This window comes from Octopus sinensis, linkage group LG3, assembly GCF_006345805.1.
Source record: "Octopus sinensis linkage group LG3, ASM634580v1, whole genome shotgun sequence".
NCBI classification, from domain to species: Eukaryota; Metazoa; Mollusca; class Cephalopoda; order Octopoda; family Octopodidae; genus Octopus; species Octopus sinensis.
Genome location: NC_042999.1, coordinates 162,332,078 through 162,353,793, shown reverse-complemented (window position 1 = coordinate 162,353,793; position 21,716 = coordinate 162,332,078). Strand labels below are relative to the sequence as shown.

The 21,716-nt window shown below is 36.2% G+C and overlaps 1 protein-coding gene across 1 annotated transcript in view; it reads left to right on the top strand.

Annotated features, from left to right (window-relative positions):
- LOC115209097 (chondroitin sulfate proteoglycan 4-like) overlaps positions 1-17,291 on the top strand; it is a 196,527-nt gene extending 179,236 nt beyond the window's left edge. Inside the window, 3 exon segments of the mRNA XM_029777220.2 lie at positions 7,543-10,494; positions 10,497-12,134; positions 14,403-17,291. Of these exon segments, the coding sequence (XP_029633080.1) occupies positions 7,543-10,494; positions 10,497-12,134; positions 14,403-17,125 (7,313 nt within the window). The 3' untranslated portion in view covers positions 17,126-17,291.
- The last annotated feature ends 4,425 nt before the right edge of the window (positions 17,292-21,716 follow it).

Below are 21,716 nucleotides of genomic sequence, written 5' to 3'. Positions count from 1 at the left end.
ATTTGATTACATGAAGAAGATGAAGAGCTACTAGGATATAAACTATCCAACTGCTCATATTTCTGTGAAGTAGTTGTGCTAGCAAGCAACATTCATTGAATGCGAATATCTCATCTAAAGTTGTGGTAAAATAGAATATCTGCAGTGAACTAATGCAGAATTCTCATTTGCACCATTATAGTTGCGCTGAGCTTGATTGCAACAAATTTGCACAAAAGACTGGAAATGCTGTGTTCTTCCAAAATAGAACAATGTCAATTGGCTTGCTGTGAAAATATACACACAATCACATTTGAGCTTTACATATGCTCATGCACTAAAGAGAATGTACACCCATTACATGAGTGTCATTAGATTTATGCATTTACCTCCATATATTTACCTCAGTGCAGGTGGCATGTAAAAAGCACCCACTACATTCACGGAGTGGTTGGCGTTAGGAAGGGCATCCAGCTGTAGAAACATTGCCAGATAAGACCAGAGCCTGGGGCAGCCCAGATCCCCGGTCAAACCGTCCAACCCATGCTAGCATGGAGAACGGACGTTAAACGATGATGATGATGATGATATCAGCACACTAATTCATTCAAGTATTCAGAAATCCCCACAACTCTTTTAACGCAAACAATAAAACCATGTCATTCTATTAGTGACTGGTTTGAATTCTGTAAGCTTAAGTTGCATATAAACATATGCATAAATGCATGAATGCAATCATACACACATGCACACGCACACACACAAGAGGACTTATTCAATGCTCCTGTCAAAACAAGTGATCTGGGACAGAGAAAAGAAAATTCACAAAATAGTAAAAATCAGTTGTTATAATATTAATATAATTTTAAAGATCAAAGAAACATCTTTTCTAGGCTGAAGTAAAATTTAAGCTTATAATTACAGTGAAATACAGGTACTACACAGAAAAATATAAGCTTAAATTTATCTTCTTCAAATGGTTTCAAGTGAGATATGTTTCAATATATCACACCAGTAATCTCTCTCTCTCTCATTAACTTTGATATGTTCTCAAATTCATGTTATTTATTTTCCAATAACATCAACAGAGCTGAGTTGTTTTTATTCTCTAACAGGGTTTGGAAGTCTCCACAATATAACATCTAATATGGCCTGGTGTTCAGCACAATAGCAGTGGCCAGCAAAGTCTACCCAGCATTTAGCAATAGTAGTAGAGATGGATGAAATCTATATATATAAAAGTGAGGTTGTGTGCTGTCTGTCTCCTACGATTTAGATTCCTAACTACTCCCACATTTTGCAGTGCAGTTTAACCAAAACCGGGTGTCTTATAGTCGTGATTCATATTGAGCCCTTCTGGGTATTATTTACCATCAATTTTTCCCATTTTAATGCATTTTTGGCATATATAAGAGAAGTAACTCTCTAAAAATTTATTATTAAATGTCAGAACGTAAAAAGCTACAGTAACACCCCCCCCTTTGTGGTTAGCCATATTGAGATGGCTATTATACTTTACATCTCTAAAAATGCTTATATAGTTATTTCCCTTACAAACCCGAGCAACGCCGGGCGATACTGCTAGTGTATTTCTAAATCTCTTTGGTTTTGTGCTCACACCTTGAGATGTTTTGAGCCTCATGCAAAGCTTTGTGTGCATATTATCAAAACAACTTTGAAGCTTCTTCATAGTCCAGAAGTGGTCAAGGCACCAGTAGAACCTGTATCTCTGATTTTGATTATGCTAATTGTTCTTGCACTGAAAGTTTATCAACTGTGTGATGATTGCACAATAGGTGACAAAAAGAACAAGACCCCCTGGTCTTTTTTTTTTTTCTTTTCACAATATTTGCCAATATTTTAGTGTCAAAATAGACACTAAAACTCCAATCAAGAAAACTCACACATATATACATACAACGAACAAAGAATGAAGTCATCTCACTTGTATTCTGAAAATTCACTTTGTAAGCAAAGCAGTGGAAACATACAAGACTCTTCAGAAATTCAAGATGTAACCTTAAAATTTTGTTCTTATCTAAATTCTAATGATGAGAGCTTCATTTCTTTGTTAGAACCAACACACTCCTTACAGGGAAACCTCAAAGAATTAGAATTAAACATCTTTATATATAAAAGTCAAGTTGTGTGTCTGCCTCCTACGATTTAGATTCCTAACTACTCCCACATTTTGCGGTGCAGTGTAACCAAAAGCGGGTATCTTATAGTTGTGATTCATATCGAGCCCTTCTGGGTATTAGCGCGCGTCTACGATGAGTCTACGATTTTTAAAATAATTTACCATCATTTTTTTCCATTTTAATGCATTCTTCTCGATATTATATAAGGGAAGTAACTCTCTAAAAATGTCTACGATGAGTCAACGATTTAAAAAAAAATTTACCATCATTTTTTTTCCCTTTTTAATGCATTTTTTTGCTATTTTTTGACTATAACTCTAAAAATGCTTTATAGTTATTTCCCTTACAAACCCGAGCAACGCCGGGCGATACTGCTAGTTATATATATATATTCTAAATAATTAATATTGGAAGACAGTATGCTGGATACTTTACTTATCACAGCTATTGTTTCAGCATAATTCTACACTACCCTCTAGTGGGTGGGGATTGGGGTAGGGTTAGGGTATAATGAATTCCAATGCACCCCTCCCCCCAGTGCAGAAATGCCTCATCAGGTGAAATAACAGGATTCCAAGTTACATAAGTGACATTTCGCTCATAGGTTCATCTAGATGATGTTGGTAGTAGTTGTGTCTCAAATACATTGATGATGAATGAAGAATGCCTGTGGCATGGTTCATACAGACAGGAAGTTGTTGACAAAAAAAATACAATGTAAAGAATAAATAAATAAAGGAAGATATGAGTATAATGGCTTTTGAATGAGAGCAACTATGAAGTGTGCCAAACCATTCGATGGTTGGTCATGCTTGCCAAACATTGTCAAGAATTTGCTGGGGATGTAGTTCAGGTCATGACACTTGATGACTATTTGGCACACTTCAGTATCCCAAAATACACCAATATACATATACATCTATATATTTAAATATGTACGCTTGCACATACACACACACATTTGTACTATTCACCATATTTACATAGATTCATCCAGATATATATATATATATATATATATATATATATATAATATATATATATATATACTAGCAGTATCGCCCGGCGTTGCTCAGGTTTGTAAGGGAAATAACTATATAAGCATTTTTAGAGATGTAAAGTATAATAGCCATCTCAATATGGCTAACCACAAAGGGTGGGGTGTTACTGTAGCTTTTTACGTTCTGAGATTTAATAATAAATGTTTAGAGAGTTACTTCCCTTATATATGCCAAAAATGCATTAAAAATGGGAAAAATTGATGGTAAATTTTTTTTAAAATCGTAGACTCATCGTAGATGCACGCTAATACCCAGAAGGGCTCGATATGAATCACGACTATAAGATGCCCGGTTTTGGTTAAACTGCACCGCAAAATGTGGGAGTAGTTAGGAATCTAAATTGTAGGAGACAGACAGCACACAACCTCACTTTTATATATATATATATATATATATATACACACACACACCACATCAGCAGGCTTATAAATGTGTATATGTCCACATATACATACTCAGGGTCAAACATGTGTATTCAAATGAGTGTACATACATAGATACATACATACATACATACATACATACATGCATACATATTCTCTTTCTCTCTTTTACTTGTTTCGGTCATTTGACTGTGGCCATGCTGGAGCACCGCCTTTAGTCGAGCAAATCGACCCCGGAACTTATTCTATCGGTCTCTTTTGCCGAACCGCTAAGTGACGGGGACGTAAACACACCAGCATCAGTTGTCAAGCGATGCTAGGGGGACCAACACAGACACACAAACATATACACACACACACACACACACATATATATATATGCATATATACGACAGGCTTCTTTCAGTTTCCGTTTACCAAATCCACTCACAAGGCTTTGGTCGGCCCGAGGCTATAGCAGAAGACACTTGCCCAAGGTGCCACACAGTGGGACTGAACCTGGAACCATGTGGTTGGTTAGCAAGCTACTTACCACACAACCACTCCTACACCTTACATAAATACATACATGCTTCAATTATAACTTTATGTATATCTTTTAAATTTGTTTATGGGAAATGTTTTGAATAGGCGCAGGAGTGGCTGTGTGGTAAGTAGCTTGCTAACCAACCACATGGTTCCAGGTTCAGTCCCGCTGCATGGCATCTTGGGCAAGTGTCTTCTGCTATAGCCCCGGGCCGACCAATGCCTTGTCAGTGGATTTGGTAGACGGAAACTGAAAGAAGCCCGTCGTATATATGTATATATATATATATGTATGTGTGTGTCTGTGTTTGTCCCTCTAGCATCGCTTGACAACCGATGCTGGTGTGTTTACGTCCCCGTCACTTAGTGGTTCGGCAAAAGAGACCGATAGAATAAGTACTGGGCTTACAAAGAATAAGTCCCGGGGTCGATTTGCTTGACTAAAGGCGGTGCTCCAGCATGGCCGCAGTCAAATGACTGAAACGAGTAAAAAGAGTATATGCAAATAAAGCTCCTCATCCATTATGCCGGCCACAGTCTAATGATGCTGACTGGTGAACCAGTTTATTGGGGTTGCCTTGAGCTGTTCTGATATAATGCAGGATAAATATTGTAATAATAACAGTAATCCTTGGATAGAATTTATAAACATTTTAATGCATTGCTATGCGTGTTTCCACAAATCACATGTCTCTTAAGATCACAGTCTGTATCCTGAGATGATTACAATGTAGTCTGTAGTATCTGTGGGCATCAGGTAGATCATTTCTACAGGCAAGTCATTTCTATAGGTGACTAGCAGTATCGCCCGGCGTTGCTCGGGTTTGTAAGGGAAATAACTATATAAGCATTTTTAGAGATGTAAAGTATAATAGCCATCTCAATATGGCTAACCACAAAGGGGGGGGGTGTTACTGTAGCTTTTTACGTTCTGAGATTTAATGATAAATTTTTAGAGAGTTACTTCCCTTATATATGCCAAAAATGCATTAAAAATGGGAAAAATTGATGGTAAATTTTTTTTTTTAATTGTAGACTCATCATAGACATGCGCTAATACCCAGAAGGGCTCGATATGAATCACGACTATAAGATACCCGGTTTTGGTTAAACTGCACCGCAAAATGTGGGAGTAGTTAGGAATCTAAATCGTAGGAGACAGACAGCACACAACCTCTCTTTTATATATAAAGATATAACATTAATGGATGTTTAACTGAAGGTTGTGGGTAAAGATTGTTTGCCAACATAACATAGCAGTCCTGGTTTAGGATGAATGTTGCTGTAATTTAGCCCCAGGAGACATCGTCTGCAGCTGGCTATACAACATGATATGTGTCCTTATATTTTTGAACAAGGGAATCTAGCACCCCCATTCATCCTAAACCAGGACTGCCATGTTATGTTGGCAAATAATCTTTACTCCAAAGTACTTTTGCCGAATATCTCTTGTGAGATTTAAAAATAGTAATTTTCTAACTGAGGGTTATTTAGCCCTTTTGACCAGCCCTCAATCAACCTTCTCATAGTCAAAAGAGATAACCAACATCTATTAATGTTATATCGCCTGAAGAAATGAATCCATGAAGATGATCTGCTTGATGCCCACAGATGCTATGGACTACATTGTAATTATTCCAGGAATACGGACTGTGATCTTAAAAGACATGTAATCTGTGGAAACATGCTTAATAATGCATTAAAATGTTTATAAATGCCATCCTAGTATTATATATATATATCACAGAATTAACCAGAATATTGGATATTGTTGTTATACATTGCTGGTCACAGTGCACTTCACACTGCTTAGCTGGGCAAGCGGACCAACATTCCTCTGATCAGAAGGCTATTTTGTCACAGAGTTACTCATTTACAGCTGAATATACTGGAGCACTGCCCAGTCCAAAAATCAAACCCACGATTGCTAGATCATGAGTGTAACACTCTAACCACTAGGCCATGTGCCTTCACACACACACACATTTCTTTCTTTACTAATTTCAGCTTGAGAGCCATGGTCATGTTTGGGCACCACCATTTATATATATATATATAAAATGAGATATATATATATATATATATATATATAAAGTAGTTGTATACTGTCAACTTAATGTGACAGTCCCATGAAGGGAATCATATATATATATATATATATATATATATATTATATATATATATATTATATATATATATATATATATATAATATATATATATATATATGGACGCTAAACGATGATGATGATGATGATGATATATATATATGCCAAAGTTTTTTATAGCTATTTTTTTGGCTATAAATATCCAGATACATATATGAGAATGTCTTATGACAAGGGGTAAAATTTGCCTGTTTGTTTTTTCTTTTACCACAATGCTGCATCCAATTGCAAGTGGAGATTCTTTTGGCTTCTACAAGATAATGTCGTAGCACTGCCTTTCCTAATTGCAACAGTTATATAAATTCTGCCAGCATTAAATTCGTAAGTCTTCCTCATGCACCATTCGCTATTTTCTTCAATCTATGGTTCCACTTATTGTCTATATTCACTTTATGTTGCTGTTGTAAGTTTGCGGTGGAATTTATTGTAATTTCCTTTTTTTTTTTTTTTACTTTGTAATTTTCTGTGTAATATTTCACTGTTTGAAAGCAGCTATATGTATCCAAAACACTTCCTTCAGAGAAACTGTTTGTGGAAGATTCTAACCATCCTTTTTTTCTCAATCATATATATATCATTTATACCTCCATCTAGCTCATTGTAAACCTATGGTTGAGTGCATAGCCCTTAAACACTTAGCTGGTTAACCCTTTCGTTACTGGATTTATTTTGAGATGCTCTGTGTTTCTTTCAATTACTTTAGATATAACAAAGAATTTAGTAAAATAACTTAGTTATCATTCAGCCAGTGTTAGGAACATAAATTGTGACTAAAGTTTGGTGGAAGATTTTAATTCAAAATTTATGAAAACAAGACCTTTGTACTACAGAGCCAGAGCCGGTTTCAGCCGGGTTGGTAACGAAAGAGTTAATGTACTTTTGATTTTCAAGTTCCTGTTCTTGGATTGTGAGTTCATAATTGCGTTTTGTTTGTGTCTAGATAGTACAATTTTATTTACTTCCATTTATTTCTGTGGAAGTCAGAAAATAAGTTTTTCTGAGCTCTCATCTATTTAATACCATGAGAAGTGAATGAGCTTCAAAGATATTGGTTAATGTAAGTTGAGAGATGATTGCAGTGGTATGCTGAAAAAGCTTTTTGATAGTAGGAGACACTTACTGTAGACATAATTCACAGTAAGTTGAGTTGCATTCTCTCACTTAGAATTGTTTCTGTGATTCTGTCATAATATAAATCAATGTTTTAAGTCTATCTAATGTGTTATGCCCTGCATTTTGATCCATATAATATTTCATATTGTTTTTTTCTCTCTCCTATTTTTCAGTTTCCTTCTATGGTCAAAGCTATGTTCATGTGCCATTGCAAGAGTCTTCAAGTAGTACCAACATCAAACTTCGTTTCAAAACTCACCGTCCCTATGGTTTGCTGTTGCTTGCTGCTGGTCAGCCTGATTATTGCATCATAGAACTGAAATCTGGCATCATTCATGTACATTTTGACTTTGGCTCAGGAAGTGAAAGTCTTCAGTCCAATCCAGACTTGCGCCTCCATGATCGCCAGTGGCATGATGTCCACTTCCTACGTACAAACAACACAGCTACTCTAACCATTGACAAAATCTTCAGCACTTATATTAAAATTGATGAAGAATTCCGTACTCTGGACATCAACAAAGGAATCTTTCTCGGAGGAACTGGTTCTTACCAAAATGTCCTCTCCAACAGCTATAACTTCCGAGGGTGTATGGAGAAAGTGTTTTTTAATAAGAAAAATATTGTACGAAAAGCTCGGCACTTGAAAGATCCACAAAATGTTGTTGAAGTTTCTTGGTCATGTGACAGTGAATTCGATGCGGGCAATCATCAGCCAATCACTCTTCTTTCTGACTCTTCATTCATTGCTTTTCCTCACTTGCGAATTCGTGAACAAGGGGAGATAACATTTGACTTCCGCACTCGGACACAAACAGGCCTTTTGCTTTTCTGTGAAGGACAACACAGTGATCCAGATTTTATCTCTTTGGAAATTCTCAATTCCAAAATAAAGCTTTCCGTTGACAAAGGAAATGGTGTTGTTGAAGTATTCTCAAATGTAGATGTCAGTAATGGCCTGTGGCATTCAGTTACTATAAAAATCAGTCAGCAAATCTTGATTTTGACAATTGATGGTCATGAAAATATATCACGGACTAACTTTGGGAACAAAATGTACCTCAACTTAGGAGGTTATTTATATTTTGGTGGTTTGCAACTCAAGACTAAAAGCCTTGCTATGGAACGAGGACTAATGTCACTTCTTGACCACAACTCCTCTGATTCAATAAAAGGCTGTTTCCGAGACATTTTCCTCAATTCACGACAATTTGGCTTCCGAGATATTGAAATTAGTCGTGAAATTGATCCATCATGTCTTTGGCATTACCCATGTGCCTCAAGCCCTTGCATACATGACGCTCAATGTGAAGAAATTGGTTTTGACCGATTTCAGTGCTCCTGTGACACAGGTGACTGCATTAAGCCAATCGCAGTTAGTCCATCATCTAATACAGATCGTAACTTTGACTTTGTAGCTGTTCAGAAGTTGGTCGTTGAGGAGGAAACTGAGAAGATTATCACTACAACCAACATTAATATACTATTCAAATATGAAGATTATGGTATCCATGATTCTGCAATTTTATTCACGGTTCTCATACTTCCTCGACAAGGAACTATTGAAAGACACTCTTTCACACAACAAGAACTTAGAGAAGGAAATGTTGTGTACAGACATGATGGTAGTGATACTCTTAGTGACGATGTAACAATAGAAGTGAAGATAATTGGCAGTAGTCATCGCCTGGTACCAGAACTGAAACGTATCTATCGGTTCGTTCTACCAATTGAAATTATTCCACGCAATGACCCACCGATCCTCAGGCTTCGTCCTAACGGAGAAATTCAAGTAGCTCAAAATTCTAAACTACAGATCCAAAAATCCATACTAATGGCTGAAGACCCAGATACACCACCTGAAGAATTGATTTATCACTTAGAAAATCCAACTCAATCAAAGTGCTTCTTTGAAAATTCTTCTCGGCCAGGATTTTCTATCACAACATTCAGTCAAGCTGACATCAATTCAGGCAAGATTTGGCTTGTACAACGTGATTCGACTGTGGCTTTTATTCGCATATATGTAACTGATGGCTTTTCTAAATCAAAGGATACTAATATAATTATCCGGGCAATGAAATTAAAATTGACTATCAAAGCCAACACTGGTTTGTACCTTCCACTTGGCTCTCACTCTCTGATTACCTCAAATAATTTGTCTTTTAGCACAAATGTTCCTAACCGAAATCTCGAGATTCGTTACATAATCAACGAAGGTCCTTACTATGGGGAAATCCAACGCCGTAAACATGAAAATAATGCATGGTTACCTGTTACCACATTTGTTCAGCGTCATATTGATGCCGGACGTATTCGTTATTTCAGCAAACCATTTAACTCCACTCCTGATTCAGATATATTTAAGTACACTGTTACATGTCAAGATGCCCAAACAAATGTTGAGGCTTTTAGAATCAAGTTTGTTGGGGTTCAACTGAGTGTTGTAGCTAACAAGAAACTTGTTTTAAGATATACCATGTCAAAAGTGCTTTCAACTAAATATCTCAATGTTAAGTTGAATACTCAAAGAATACCTCCAAGAGAAGTTTTCTTTACTATTGTGCGCCCCCCATCCTATGGTAACCTTTATCGGGCAAAACCGGATACTTCAACATCTGCCTTGAAAAAGCTTCAGCCTCTTCAAAGAGATGGGTCTTTCACACTGAATGAGTTGCACAGTAATATGATCCACTACAGTCTTAAGCGACAGTCCTATAGTAGCTTAGATGATTCTATAGACATGCACCTTTCTGTGAAAGGTGTTCCTCCCCGACGTCTCCGTTTCCATATCGAGTATATTCCTAACGAGACAGATGTTCGTTACATCAACAATGGCCTAGAAAGAGTAACTGAAGGAGAAAGAAAAGTTATCACTCGAAATGATCTTTACATTGAAATGGACAAACACAGAGAATTTCAATACATTGTGTTTAAATCACCACAATATGGTAAATTGATTATAGTTGATCCACACTATCGAATGACCCCCAAGGAAAATGTTGAAACTTTTACAAACAAAGATATCCGTGAAGGCCGCTTAATGTATGTTCATGACGGGTCTGAACACAAATCTGATTCATTTGCTTTTACAGCTACCCTATTATTCTGCAACCAACAGATAAGCAAGAAGAACTATCTGATTTCTCTGGTCACTTCGACATCCAGATTGTAATGAAAAATGACAATTCACCACAACGTGTTGTTGATAAACCCTTCTATATAATTCTTAATGGGGAACGAACTCTAAGTATCCATGACCTTGCATTTACTGACCCTGATATCAACTTTGACGACAACAAGCTTATCTACACATTAACAGATAAATCTGATCATCATGTTTTAAACAGAATGGACCGAAGCTATGTGTTTCGATTTACACAGCAAGATATAATTGATAGAAAGCTGCTAGTGAAGAACTCAGGAAACTCAGTTGACTACCTTAAATTTTCAGTAACAGATGGACATTTTGTAAGGAAATTTACCCTTGAAATTGAGGCTTCTGCTCCTTTTATCAAAGTCCTTAACAACACAGGGGTGTCAGTATTGAAGGGAAAAAGTATTACTATCACTCCCTTTAATCTCAGTATTGAAACAAACGTTAATGTTAGAGATGAAGAGATTGTTTTTTTCATCATGAGAGAACCAATGTATGGTGAACTACTACTTGATAACAAGAGAATTAACAGCTTCTCTCTAGCTGATATAAAACGTGATATGCTAACATACAAGCACAATGGAAACAGTAAACTTGATGATTATTTCAAATTTGCTGTTGAGGCCGGCCCTTCAGAGACACAAGGATCCTTCTCAATTCTTCTTTTCCTGGAGAGCCAGCGTCATCCACCCCATGTAATTCATAACAAAATTGTGGTCATAAATGAAAGCCAAAGTGTGATTATAACTAACAACTACTTGCATGTGAGTCATCCAGACTCATTCCCAGCTGATATTCAGTATCATGTGACCACACCACCCAAGTTTGGCTTTCTTTCAGTTGGTGATATATTATATTCGGATAAAAGTAATATCACTTTCACACAAGAAGATATCAATGAAGAAAAACTGAAATATGTTCACCAACAAATACAAAAGGATGTTGAGACTAATACTGATGGATTTATTTTTGATGTCACCAATGGATTTAAAAAGTTGCACAATCTTGAGTTTGTCATCGACATATTGCCAAAAATATTACCTTTGCAGCTTACAAATGTTACTGTATCAGAAGGTCAAAGTCAAATGCTAACCAAGAAAAATATTCGCATTCGAGGTAAACATTTTGAAGATAAGCTAGTCATCTACAATGTAACAAAACAACCCAAATTTGGTTGGTTAGAATCCATAACAAATAAAGGCAATGCCATTTCTCAATTTACTTCCCAAGAGCTTCTTGATGAGCTCATCTATTATGTTCATGATGACAGTGAGACATCCCTTGACCATCTGTGGATTTCTGGTAGATTGAAAGTCAATGGTCAAGAAAGTGAAGAGAAAAGGTTGTCAGTGAAAGTGAAGCCGATCAATGACCAGCTGCCACAGATTATACGCAACAAAGGAATACAAGTGTGGAATCAGTCTGTGACTATACTAACAATTGATCACCTCAGAGCAGTTGATCCTGACTCTAAAGAAGGGGACCTCATCTTTCAAGTGACTAAACCCTCTAATGGTTACTTAGCTTTGGTTAATAATACTTCAAAGAAACTTAATTCTTTTTCTCAACAAATGGTCAAGCAGAACTTGATTGCATTTGTTCACACAGGTAAGTGAATTTCAATTAAGTTATATCATTTTCATATTAACCCACCTAACCCTGTCATATGTCAGCTACTTCATATATCAGTGTCTCCAATGGTTGAAACTGTGATAGAAAAATAAAGCACATGAGTTCTGAGTACAAAGAGTATTTCAAATCTTTTGACTGCTTCAGAATTCCATTGTATGTGTATATCATTCTGAATATTGAAGAACAGTGATTGATTTGAGTTCTTGAGAAATGTCTTGTGTTACTTAATTACATTGCTTTACTTTGGTGAGATTTGAGCTCACCAATGTAGAGTTTACTTTTCATCCTTCAAGGGCTAATAAAGCAAGTGCAAGTAACATACTAGATTGGCTTAATTGGCAGTACCCAAACTTTGTAGACTTGTGCAAATTTTACATATCAAAATTACAATGACGAGTATCAATAAGTGGAAATAAGTTTCCTTTAATTCCCACTTGCTGCTGTTTTAATTTACTGTTCCTTGAGAAACTTACATGTACTACAAAATTTATTTTCTTTCTATTATTAAATCTTAGTTACCATCTTCAACTGTATGACCTTTTCATGACAATTACATTTATCAGCTGAGAACTACTTGGTAACAGTTGATACATCTAAGTGTGTAATCTATTGTGCTATAGTCTTTTAACCTATAAGCTGAATCTTTATTCCGTGGGAAATGCTGAGGTAACTGACAGAAAACAAGATTTGAACTCATTTATAGCTGTAGAACTAATTGAACCATCTCTTGACTTTAGCAATCATCTGCTGTGGTTGTTGTGCTTTAGATCAATATGGTCTTGATAATACAAATTTTTTAAATATATAAATGTAGAAGTTGTAGGCGCAGGAGTGGCTGTGTGGTAAGTAGCTTGCTAACCAACCACATGGTTCCGGGTTTAGTCCCACTGCGTGGCATCTTGGGCAAGTGTCTTCTGCTATAGCCCTGGGCCGACCAATGCCTTGTGAGTGGATTTGGTAGACGGAAACTGAAAGAAGCCTGTCGTATATATGTATATATATATGTGTGTGTGTGTTTATGTGTCTGTGTTTGTCCTCCTAGCATTGCTTGACAACCGATGCTGGTGTGTTTACGTCCCCGTCAGTTAGCGGTTCGGCAAAAGAGACCGATAGAATAAGTACTGGGCTTACAAAGAATAAGTCCCGAGGTCGATTTGCTCGACTAAAAAGGCGGTGCTCCAGCATGGCCGCAGTCAAATGACTGAAACAAGTAAAAGAGTAAAAGAGATGTATAATTGACCTGACTGTAAGAGCTAGTTGTTATTGTTGTTCAACTCCAGATCAGTCCTGATTGAGCAAACTTATGGAAAAAAGTGTTATATCCATGACCAGATGATTTCAGACGAAGTGTATATAAGATATCTGTATATAAGATATCTGACCTCCCTATTTTAAGACAGCAGATTGAGATTTAAAAAAGATTTAACTGTTACTTCTAGTAACTTAAATGACTAAAGTTTCCTTACTGGCTCAAAACTGGTGGTATCAGATGGAAAATAAAATCTCTCACAGAGGTATTGAAAGTGAATTTCACACCAGACATTAAACTGCTGTATAACTCTCCACTGTATACAGAACCATGCAAGCCAATGAAAATTTTGTCATAATATAGCATAATGGGGACAAGTTAGCCTCTTAGAACCCCAGTACACAACTGGTACCTAATTTATCGACCCCGAAAAGACGAAAGGCAAAGTCAACCTCAGTGGAATTTAAATTCCCATAATATATTGAAAACTCAGTCAATTTAATTAATTGTTTATCCTCTCATTACAAAGATAAAGATACTATATTGAATCAAATTAACTAAGAAAAACAATTATTTCATTGGTTGACAACTGCCAAATATGAAATTTTGTTTTGCTTCCTGAATGAAACCAGTTTTCTTTGCTTATTCTGTTAATGCTTGAAAGTTGTGCAATGTCACATTTTTCTCCTACAAATTCCTTGTTGTACCTCTAAGAATGAAACATTATGTCATTGATTTGAAATAGGCTGTGTGGTTAGTGAAAAAGGATACATACAGAAGTCAGTTGGCTGTGTACTTCAATCATATTTGTTCCAGTTATTAATATATGAATTTCAAATCTCACTAGGGTTGATATTGCAAGTCATTCTCTTCACTCTTGAGATAAAATTGACTGCTTTTATCTTCTTTCAAAAAGAAGTGAACCTTTTACTTAAGAAAGATTGCATTAGTTTATTCAATGAAATGCTAACAATGAATTATTTTTTATTTTGTAGGTGGCAGCACAGGAAGCTTCCAGTTCCGCATCACAGATGGTTCAAATTTTGATAATGAACATATTTTTAAAATAACAGCACATTCCCTTGTATTGAGCCTTGATGTTAACAAACCAATGGAAGTATACCCAAATACAATGCAAGTTCTAACTAATGAGTACCTGTCTGCAAGCACTAATAACCCTAACCAAACAAATGCTATAAAGTACTGGCTGAGGACCCGTCCGCACTATGGTCAGATTGTGTCTCGAATGGATGAGCAACTCAATGAAGTTCATCATTTCACACAATCAGATATTGATAGCGGTCGTATTTTTTATCGACATAAAGCCAACCTGCACAACTGGTCCCAGCGGGATTTTTTTAAATTCCGAGTTGAAACTCTCTATGCAAACAGCATTGAAGACATAATGTTTATAAGTATCTCATATGGCAACATTAATCAAGAAAACAAAAACATGCTGATTAGTCTCACTCCATTGAAAGTTGTTGAAGGTGGCAGTGCTTTTTTCACCAAACATAACCTTAATATTGACAAATATGTGCGGGAACTGAAAATTCTAAAGAAACATGTCACTGTTAGATATGAAATCACTGAACCACCTCGTTATGGCAAACTACTTCTTGATCGAGGATTACTACTACCCGGAGTTAACTTTTCTCAACAAGAAATTAATCATGAGCGTCTCAAGTATGAGCACAACGGCAATGAAACTTTGCAGGATTCCTTCAAATTCTTGTTGAATATTAAGATACGTAACATTACAAGCAAACCTCTTGATGTGAGCAGTCGTACTCTAGAAAATGAGTTCAACATCACCATTTATCCAGTCAATGACCAACATCTTGTACTGCTCACACAAAACCCTGGCATTCAAGTCATTCAAGGTTTAACGGCGAACATTACACGCAAACATTTGGAGACAACTGATCCAGATACCCCACCAGAAAATATCACTTATACTATCATTAAAAAAGCTGACAATGGAATGTTAGTGTTTCACAACAGTTATTACGTTCCAATTTCTCAGTTCACTCAACGTGAAGTCAATGCTGGTATAGTGGTGTTTCTACATGATGGTAGCAGGCACCAAGGCTCTTTCACTTTTAAGGTCAGCGATGGCAAATTTGAGCAATTCTATATTGTGTTCAATATTGCTGTCATTCCAGTCATTATAAATATTGTCAAATATTCAGACATTGAAGTTCTGCAGTCTCAGTCCGCAGCTTACATTAGCCTTAATAACTTTAAGATTCGTACAAATGGAATTTCTGAAAATGTCCGCTACAACATCACACGTCGACCTCAGTATGGTCACCTCTATCTCAAAGATTCGATTGTCAGCCAGTTCTCGCAAACAGATCTTGAAAACAGTCTTTTACTTTACATTCAAACAAACATGGCATCTGGTTCAGACTATTTCTTAGTACGTATGTACTTTCCACAAATTGACAGCCGTGTCTATGATGCTCGCTTTAACATTACTGTGCGTCCTCTTTTAAAACAACACCCATTTAAAGCTATTGCTGGAGATCAAGCCCTTATTGACCTTTCAGTTCTTGATGCCTCTGAACTAGCAGCAGTAACAAATGACAACCCTCAGTTTCACATAACTGAGTCTCCTTTGTATGGTCAACTCATTAAGAGGTCTCCTATCCGAAAAAGAGAAATTCGACGAAGGACTCTAATCAAAAGTTTCACCCATGAAGATGTGAAAAATGGAGATATCCTCTATGAAGCGGACAGAACTGGTCACAACCATAGTGTCATTGACTCTTTCTCTTTCAAACTTGTTGCAATGAATGTGCAACCAGCTTCTGGTAAATTTGAAATCAACATCCATCCACCAGGAAGCAAAGAGGAAGATCTAAAGCCATCTTTGACGCCTCGTCTAACATCAGTTGCAGCTGCTATCGAGCCTAAGGAAGGTGCTGGGAAACAAGAGGATATTCCAAATGTTACAAGTGATTTTTTCATAGTTTGTATTGTAGTCTCATTTATCTTAATAATAATAATCATAGTTCTCATTATTTTCATTTTGTTGAGGAAAAGGAAACAGAAATCGCCCTCAGAAAATGTGCGTGGCACACGCACACGACCGCGACCACAGATCAATGGATCAGTGCATTTGGATCAGCCCCATGTTCACATTGAACCCCAACAGCAAAATCTGACCAATAGTCCTGCATCTGACGATTACATGTCACTCATGCAAGAACAAGCATCGTCCATTGGTGTGAACATTCCCTCAACTAGTAGCAACAACACCAGCAATGCAGACACGGGTGCATGTTGCAGCAGTAGCAATGTCACAGATGGTGCCACTGCAGGCTCCCCAGCAAGCGCATTAACACCATCAGAAGACAGTGATGACAAGGCAGTAGCTGCAGCAGTAGCAGTAATGACAGCATCATCACCATCATCATGTTCACACCCTAACATATCAGCCACTGCTGACCAAAGTACAAAGTCATCACCAACACCCCGTTCACCTGATTCAACAAGGGCCGAGGTCAGCTCAACGGTGCCAACTTGTAAAGTAACGCCACTGATGCATACAGATAACAGCTCCCCACCGGAGAGGCGATCACCCGAGGGCAGTTCCAAGACAGGAACCAGTACGGACTTATTAAATGTTGATTGGAATCTACTAGGTCCTGAACTTTTGCAACACTTTCGGACCACAAACCCAGTTTTGAGAGACAACCAGTATTGGGTGTGATAGTAAGAATGCAGGGGACGGGGGCAGAGATTCAATGTGAGGTGAGGATTAGAAAAGAAGAGGCAAAAAATTGGAAAGAAAAACATTGAAAGAAACAAAAAACAAAAAGCAAAAGCAAAATTTTAATTCAAAACCAAGAAATCAAAGTAAACAAAAAAGGAAAAAAGTTCTTTCATTCATTAAAAAAAGAGGGAAAGTGAGAATGAGAGGGAGTGTGTTTGTGAATATATATATATATATATATATATATATATATATACACATACATATATATACATACATATGTATAGATATAACATATGTATATTTGTATACATACATACATACATACATACATATATATATATATATATATATATATACATATGTATATATGTATACGTACATATATATATATACACACATGTATATACATACATACATACATACATACATATATATATATATTGTAAGTCTTGGACAGTTCCAAGCTAAAAAAAAGAACAAAAACGACTGCCTGTTATTATAAAAGAATTATCAGAGAAACAGTACCAAGACTTTAATATAGAACTAATTTTATTTTTCAATCCAATGATACAAGCTTTAATAATTTCATCTCTTTATACCTTTTGTTTTTTTTTTGTTTTTTTTTAAGCTTTTCATTTTATTTCATTCTTTTAAGTAGAAAATACATTGTACATGTGTGTGCATGTATGTGCACATGCGTGTGTGTATACATCTATGTATCCACATGTATGTGTATATATACATATATACATACTCACACATGCATAATTTGTTTGTGTATATAATATATATATGTATATCTATGTGTGTCTGTGTGTATATGTATGCATATATGTGTTTGTTAATATATATATATATTATATATATATATATATATATATATATATATATATATATATATGTGTCACTATAGACATGTGCACGTGTATATATATATATTTATATATACACACACACACATACATACACACACACACACACACACACACATATGATTGGGAAGATGCAAGGTCTTGTGCTTAGTGTGCTGGGCTCATGATAATTAGGTTCAATTTTTGAGCAGATGGTGTGTTTAGTCCTCGAGCAAGGTACTTCATTTCATGTTGCTATAGTCCACTCAGCTGAAAACGAGTACCACTGGCATCTGCAGGAATTATTAACTCTATGACAGCCTGGCATCCTGTCCAGGAGCAGAGGGAGTTTTGTACTCTCAGTCTCTTAAACACTGTGGAAACATGGCTAAACTGCTGCGGCTTAATGGGCATGTAGGTTCAAGAGAGACTTTAACTTTTTAAATATATAATTCTTTATATTATTATGAATATGTATGTATATGTGTGTGTGTGTTGTACACTCTTACATGCATGCATGCATACACACACACACATACACACACACATACATACATACGTACATACATACATATTTGTGTGTGTGTGTGCAGTTATATATGTTCTACTTGACAAGAAAATAAGAAAGAAAAAGGAATTCTGTATTTGAATTTAAGAAAAATAGGGAAATTTTGTTTCTATATGAGCTGCAAAAAATTTCTTTCTCTTTCTCTCTCTCTCTCTCTCCAAGGAGTCATATACTGTCTAAGAAAAACACAGTGATAAGTTTTAAAGAGAAAAAAAACAAAAATAAAAGCGATTCAAGGGATTTTAGCTATAAATAAATCTGTCCTGAGGTTTGAAGAAGCACTTCAGTAGAGCTTAGGTTGTTGTTATATGGATGCAAGCACATAATAATAATAATGATAATAATAATAATAATAACAATAATAATAATAATAATAATGCAAAGAATAATGATAATTGAATCTTGAAACAAATGAAACAAATTGTTCTTTTCATACTGTTTAGACCATGTTATGGTGAGAGATTTGGTATGTAGTCATATTACAAAGAAATAGTTTCGCCGACAGCTGTGTTCCTCTGTGTGTGTGTGTGTGTGCACGTGTGTGTATGTGTGTGTGTGTGCATGCACACATGGACACATATACATGCACATACAAAGACATATATACACACATATACACATTTGTGTATGTGTGTGTGCATGTATATATACGTATATGTATGTATAAACAATATTGAAAAATAAATAATAAAAAAAACAAATTCAATTGCTGTTTCTTTTGCTTTTTATTAAAAGAAATATATTTTGCTTTTAATATGTTTATATTTTTCTTTTTTGCCTATCCCTCTATCTCTTGCTCAATAACTCTCTCTCTCTCTCTCTCTCTAATCTAACTTCTTATAGTCTTTGTAATAATATATTTTTCTGTATAGTTTTATTTCCTTTCTAAATGTGTGTTTTTTTAACTGTTGCCTGTATATATATATACACAAATCCAAGTGGAGGCGCAATGGCCCAGTGGTTAGGGCAGTGGACTCGCGGTCGTAGGATCGCAGTTTCGATTCCCAGACTGGGCGTTGTGAGTGTTTATTGAGCGAAAACACCTAAAAGCTCCACGAGGCTCCGGCAGGGATGGTGGTGATCTCTGCTGTACTCTTTCACCACAACTTTCTCTCACTCTTACTTCCTGTTTCTGTTGTACCTGTATTTCAAAGGGCCGGCCTTGTCACTCTCTGTGTCATGCTGAATATCCCCGAGAACTATGTTAAGGGTACACGTGTCTGTGGAGTGCTCAGCCACTTACACGTTAATTTCACGAGCAGGCTGTTCCGTTGATCGGATCAACCTGAACCCTCGTCGTCGTAACCGACGGAGTGCTTCCACCACACAAATCCATGCAATCCATGCATGTATATTTACAGTGATCTGTGAACAATTGATGGTAGGAACACTTTTGAAACTGGAGATCTCAGTACGACATAATCTATGCTAAATAGTTTTTCCTATCTTATTTGTTTCATCTCCTCTACCTCCTAACAAATCACTATCATGCTGCATTGTCACAAGCATAGACTACTACTACTACTATTAATAATAATAATAATAATAATAATAGGAGTGGCTGTGTGGTAAGTAGCTTGCTTACCAACCACATGGTTCCGGGTTCAGTCCCACTGCGTGGCATCTTGGGCAAGTGTCTTCTGCTATAGCCCCGGGCCGACCAATGCCTTGTGAGTGGATTTGGTAGACGGAAACTGAAAGAAACCTGTCGTATATATGTATGTGTTTCTGTGTCTGTGTTTGTCCCCCTAGCATTGCCTGACAGCCGATGCTGGTGTGTTTATGTCCCCGTCACTTAGCGGTTCGGCAAAAAGAGACCGATGGAATAAGTACTGGGCTTACAAAGAATAAGTTCTGGGGTCGATTTGCTCGACTAAAGTTGGTGCTCCAGCATGGCCGCAGTCAAATGACTGAAACAAATAAAAGAGTAAAAGAGAGTAAAGAGTAATAATAATAATCCTTTTTACTATTGGCACAAGGCCTGAAATTTTGGGTTGGTGGGGACTATTTGATTACATTGACTCCAGTGTTTTACTAGTACTTATTTTATTGACCTTGAACAGATGAAAGGCAAAGTCAACTGCAATGGGTAAAATACCGCTAAGCACTTTGCCTTGTGTTCTAACACTTCTTACAGTTCACCACCTTAATAATAATAATAATAACTATTACTACCCATGTATTTTAATTTAACTTAAAAAAAAAAGAATGAACGAACTATTGAGTTTAGTTTAATGGCCTACCAATGTATACTATGAGTTTCTTTGCCCTAGGAGTCGGGAAGACACTCGGCAAGAAATGGAAGCAAATTTGAAAGAAGAAAAATAAATGATAATAATAATGATATGATTTCAAATTTTGGTATAAGGCCATCAATTTCAGGAGAGGAGTAAATTGATTACATCAACTCCAGTGCTCAACTGGTACTTATTTTATCAACCCCAAAAGTTGACTTTGGTGGAATTTGAACTCATGACATGAAGACAGACGAAATGCTACTAAGCATTTTGCCTGGCATGCTAAGGATTCTGCCAACTTGTCACCTTAATAATAATGATAATAATAATGATAATAATAATGATAATAATAATGATAATAATAATGATAATAATAATGATAATAATAATAATAATGATAATAATAATCCTTCCTACTAAATAAAATCACAAGGCCTGAAATTTTTTGGGAGAGGATTAGTTAATTACAATTAGTTAATTAGTTAATTACATGGACCCCAGTGCGTAACTGGTACTTAATTTATCGAGCCCAACAGGATGAAAGCAAAGCTGACCTTGGCAGAATTTGTACTCAGAATGTGAAGACACATGAAATACTGCTAAGCATCTTGCCCTGCATGCTAACAATTTTGCTAGCTTGCCGTCTTTATCCTTTCTACTAAAGGCATAAAGCCTGAAATTTAGTGGGAGGGAACTAATAATAATAATAAAATGCCCTGATACAGCACCAGACACTGGCTCCGATGGTTTCTGATCTTAATTGGTTGAAAGTGTTAACACGTACATGTTTTGTCTTGATATGTATGACCCAAGATATTTGTAATCAGAAACCATATTTAAGGGCGCATTGTTGAGAGTATGGATGATGCAATCACTGTTGGACAGGCACTTGTTTATGGATTCAGTCTTGGACTCATTGAGGTAAAGAC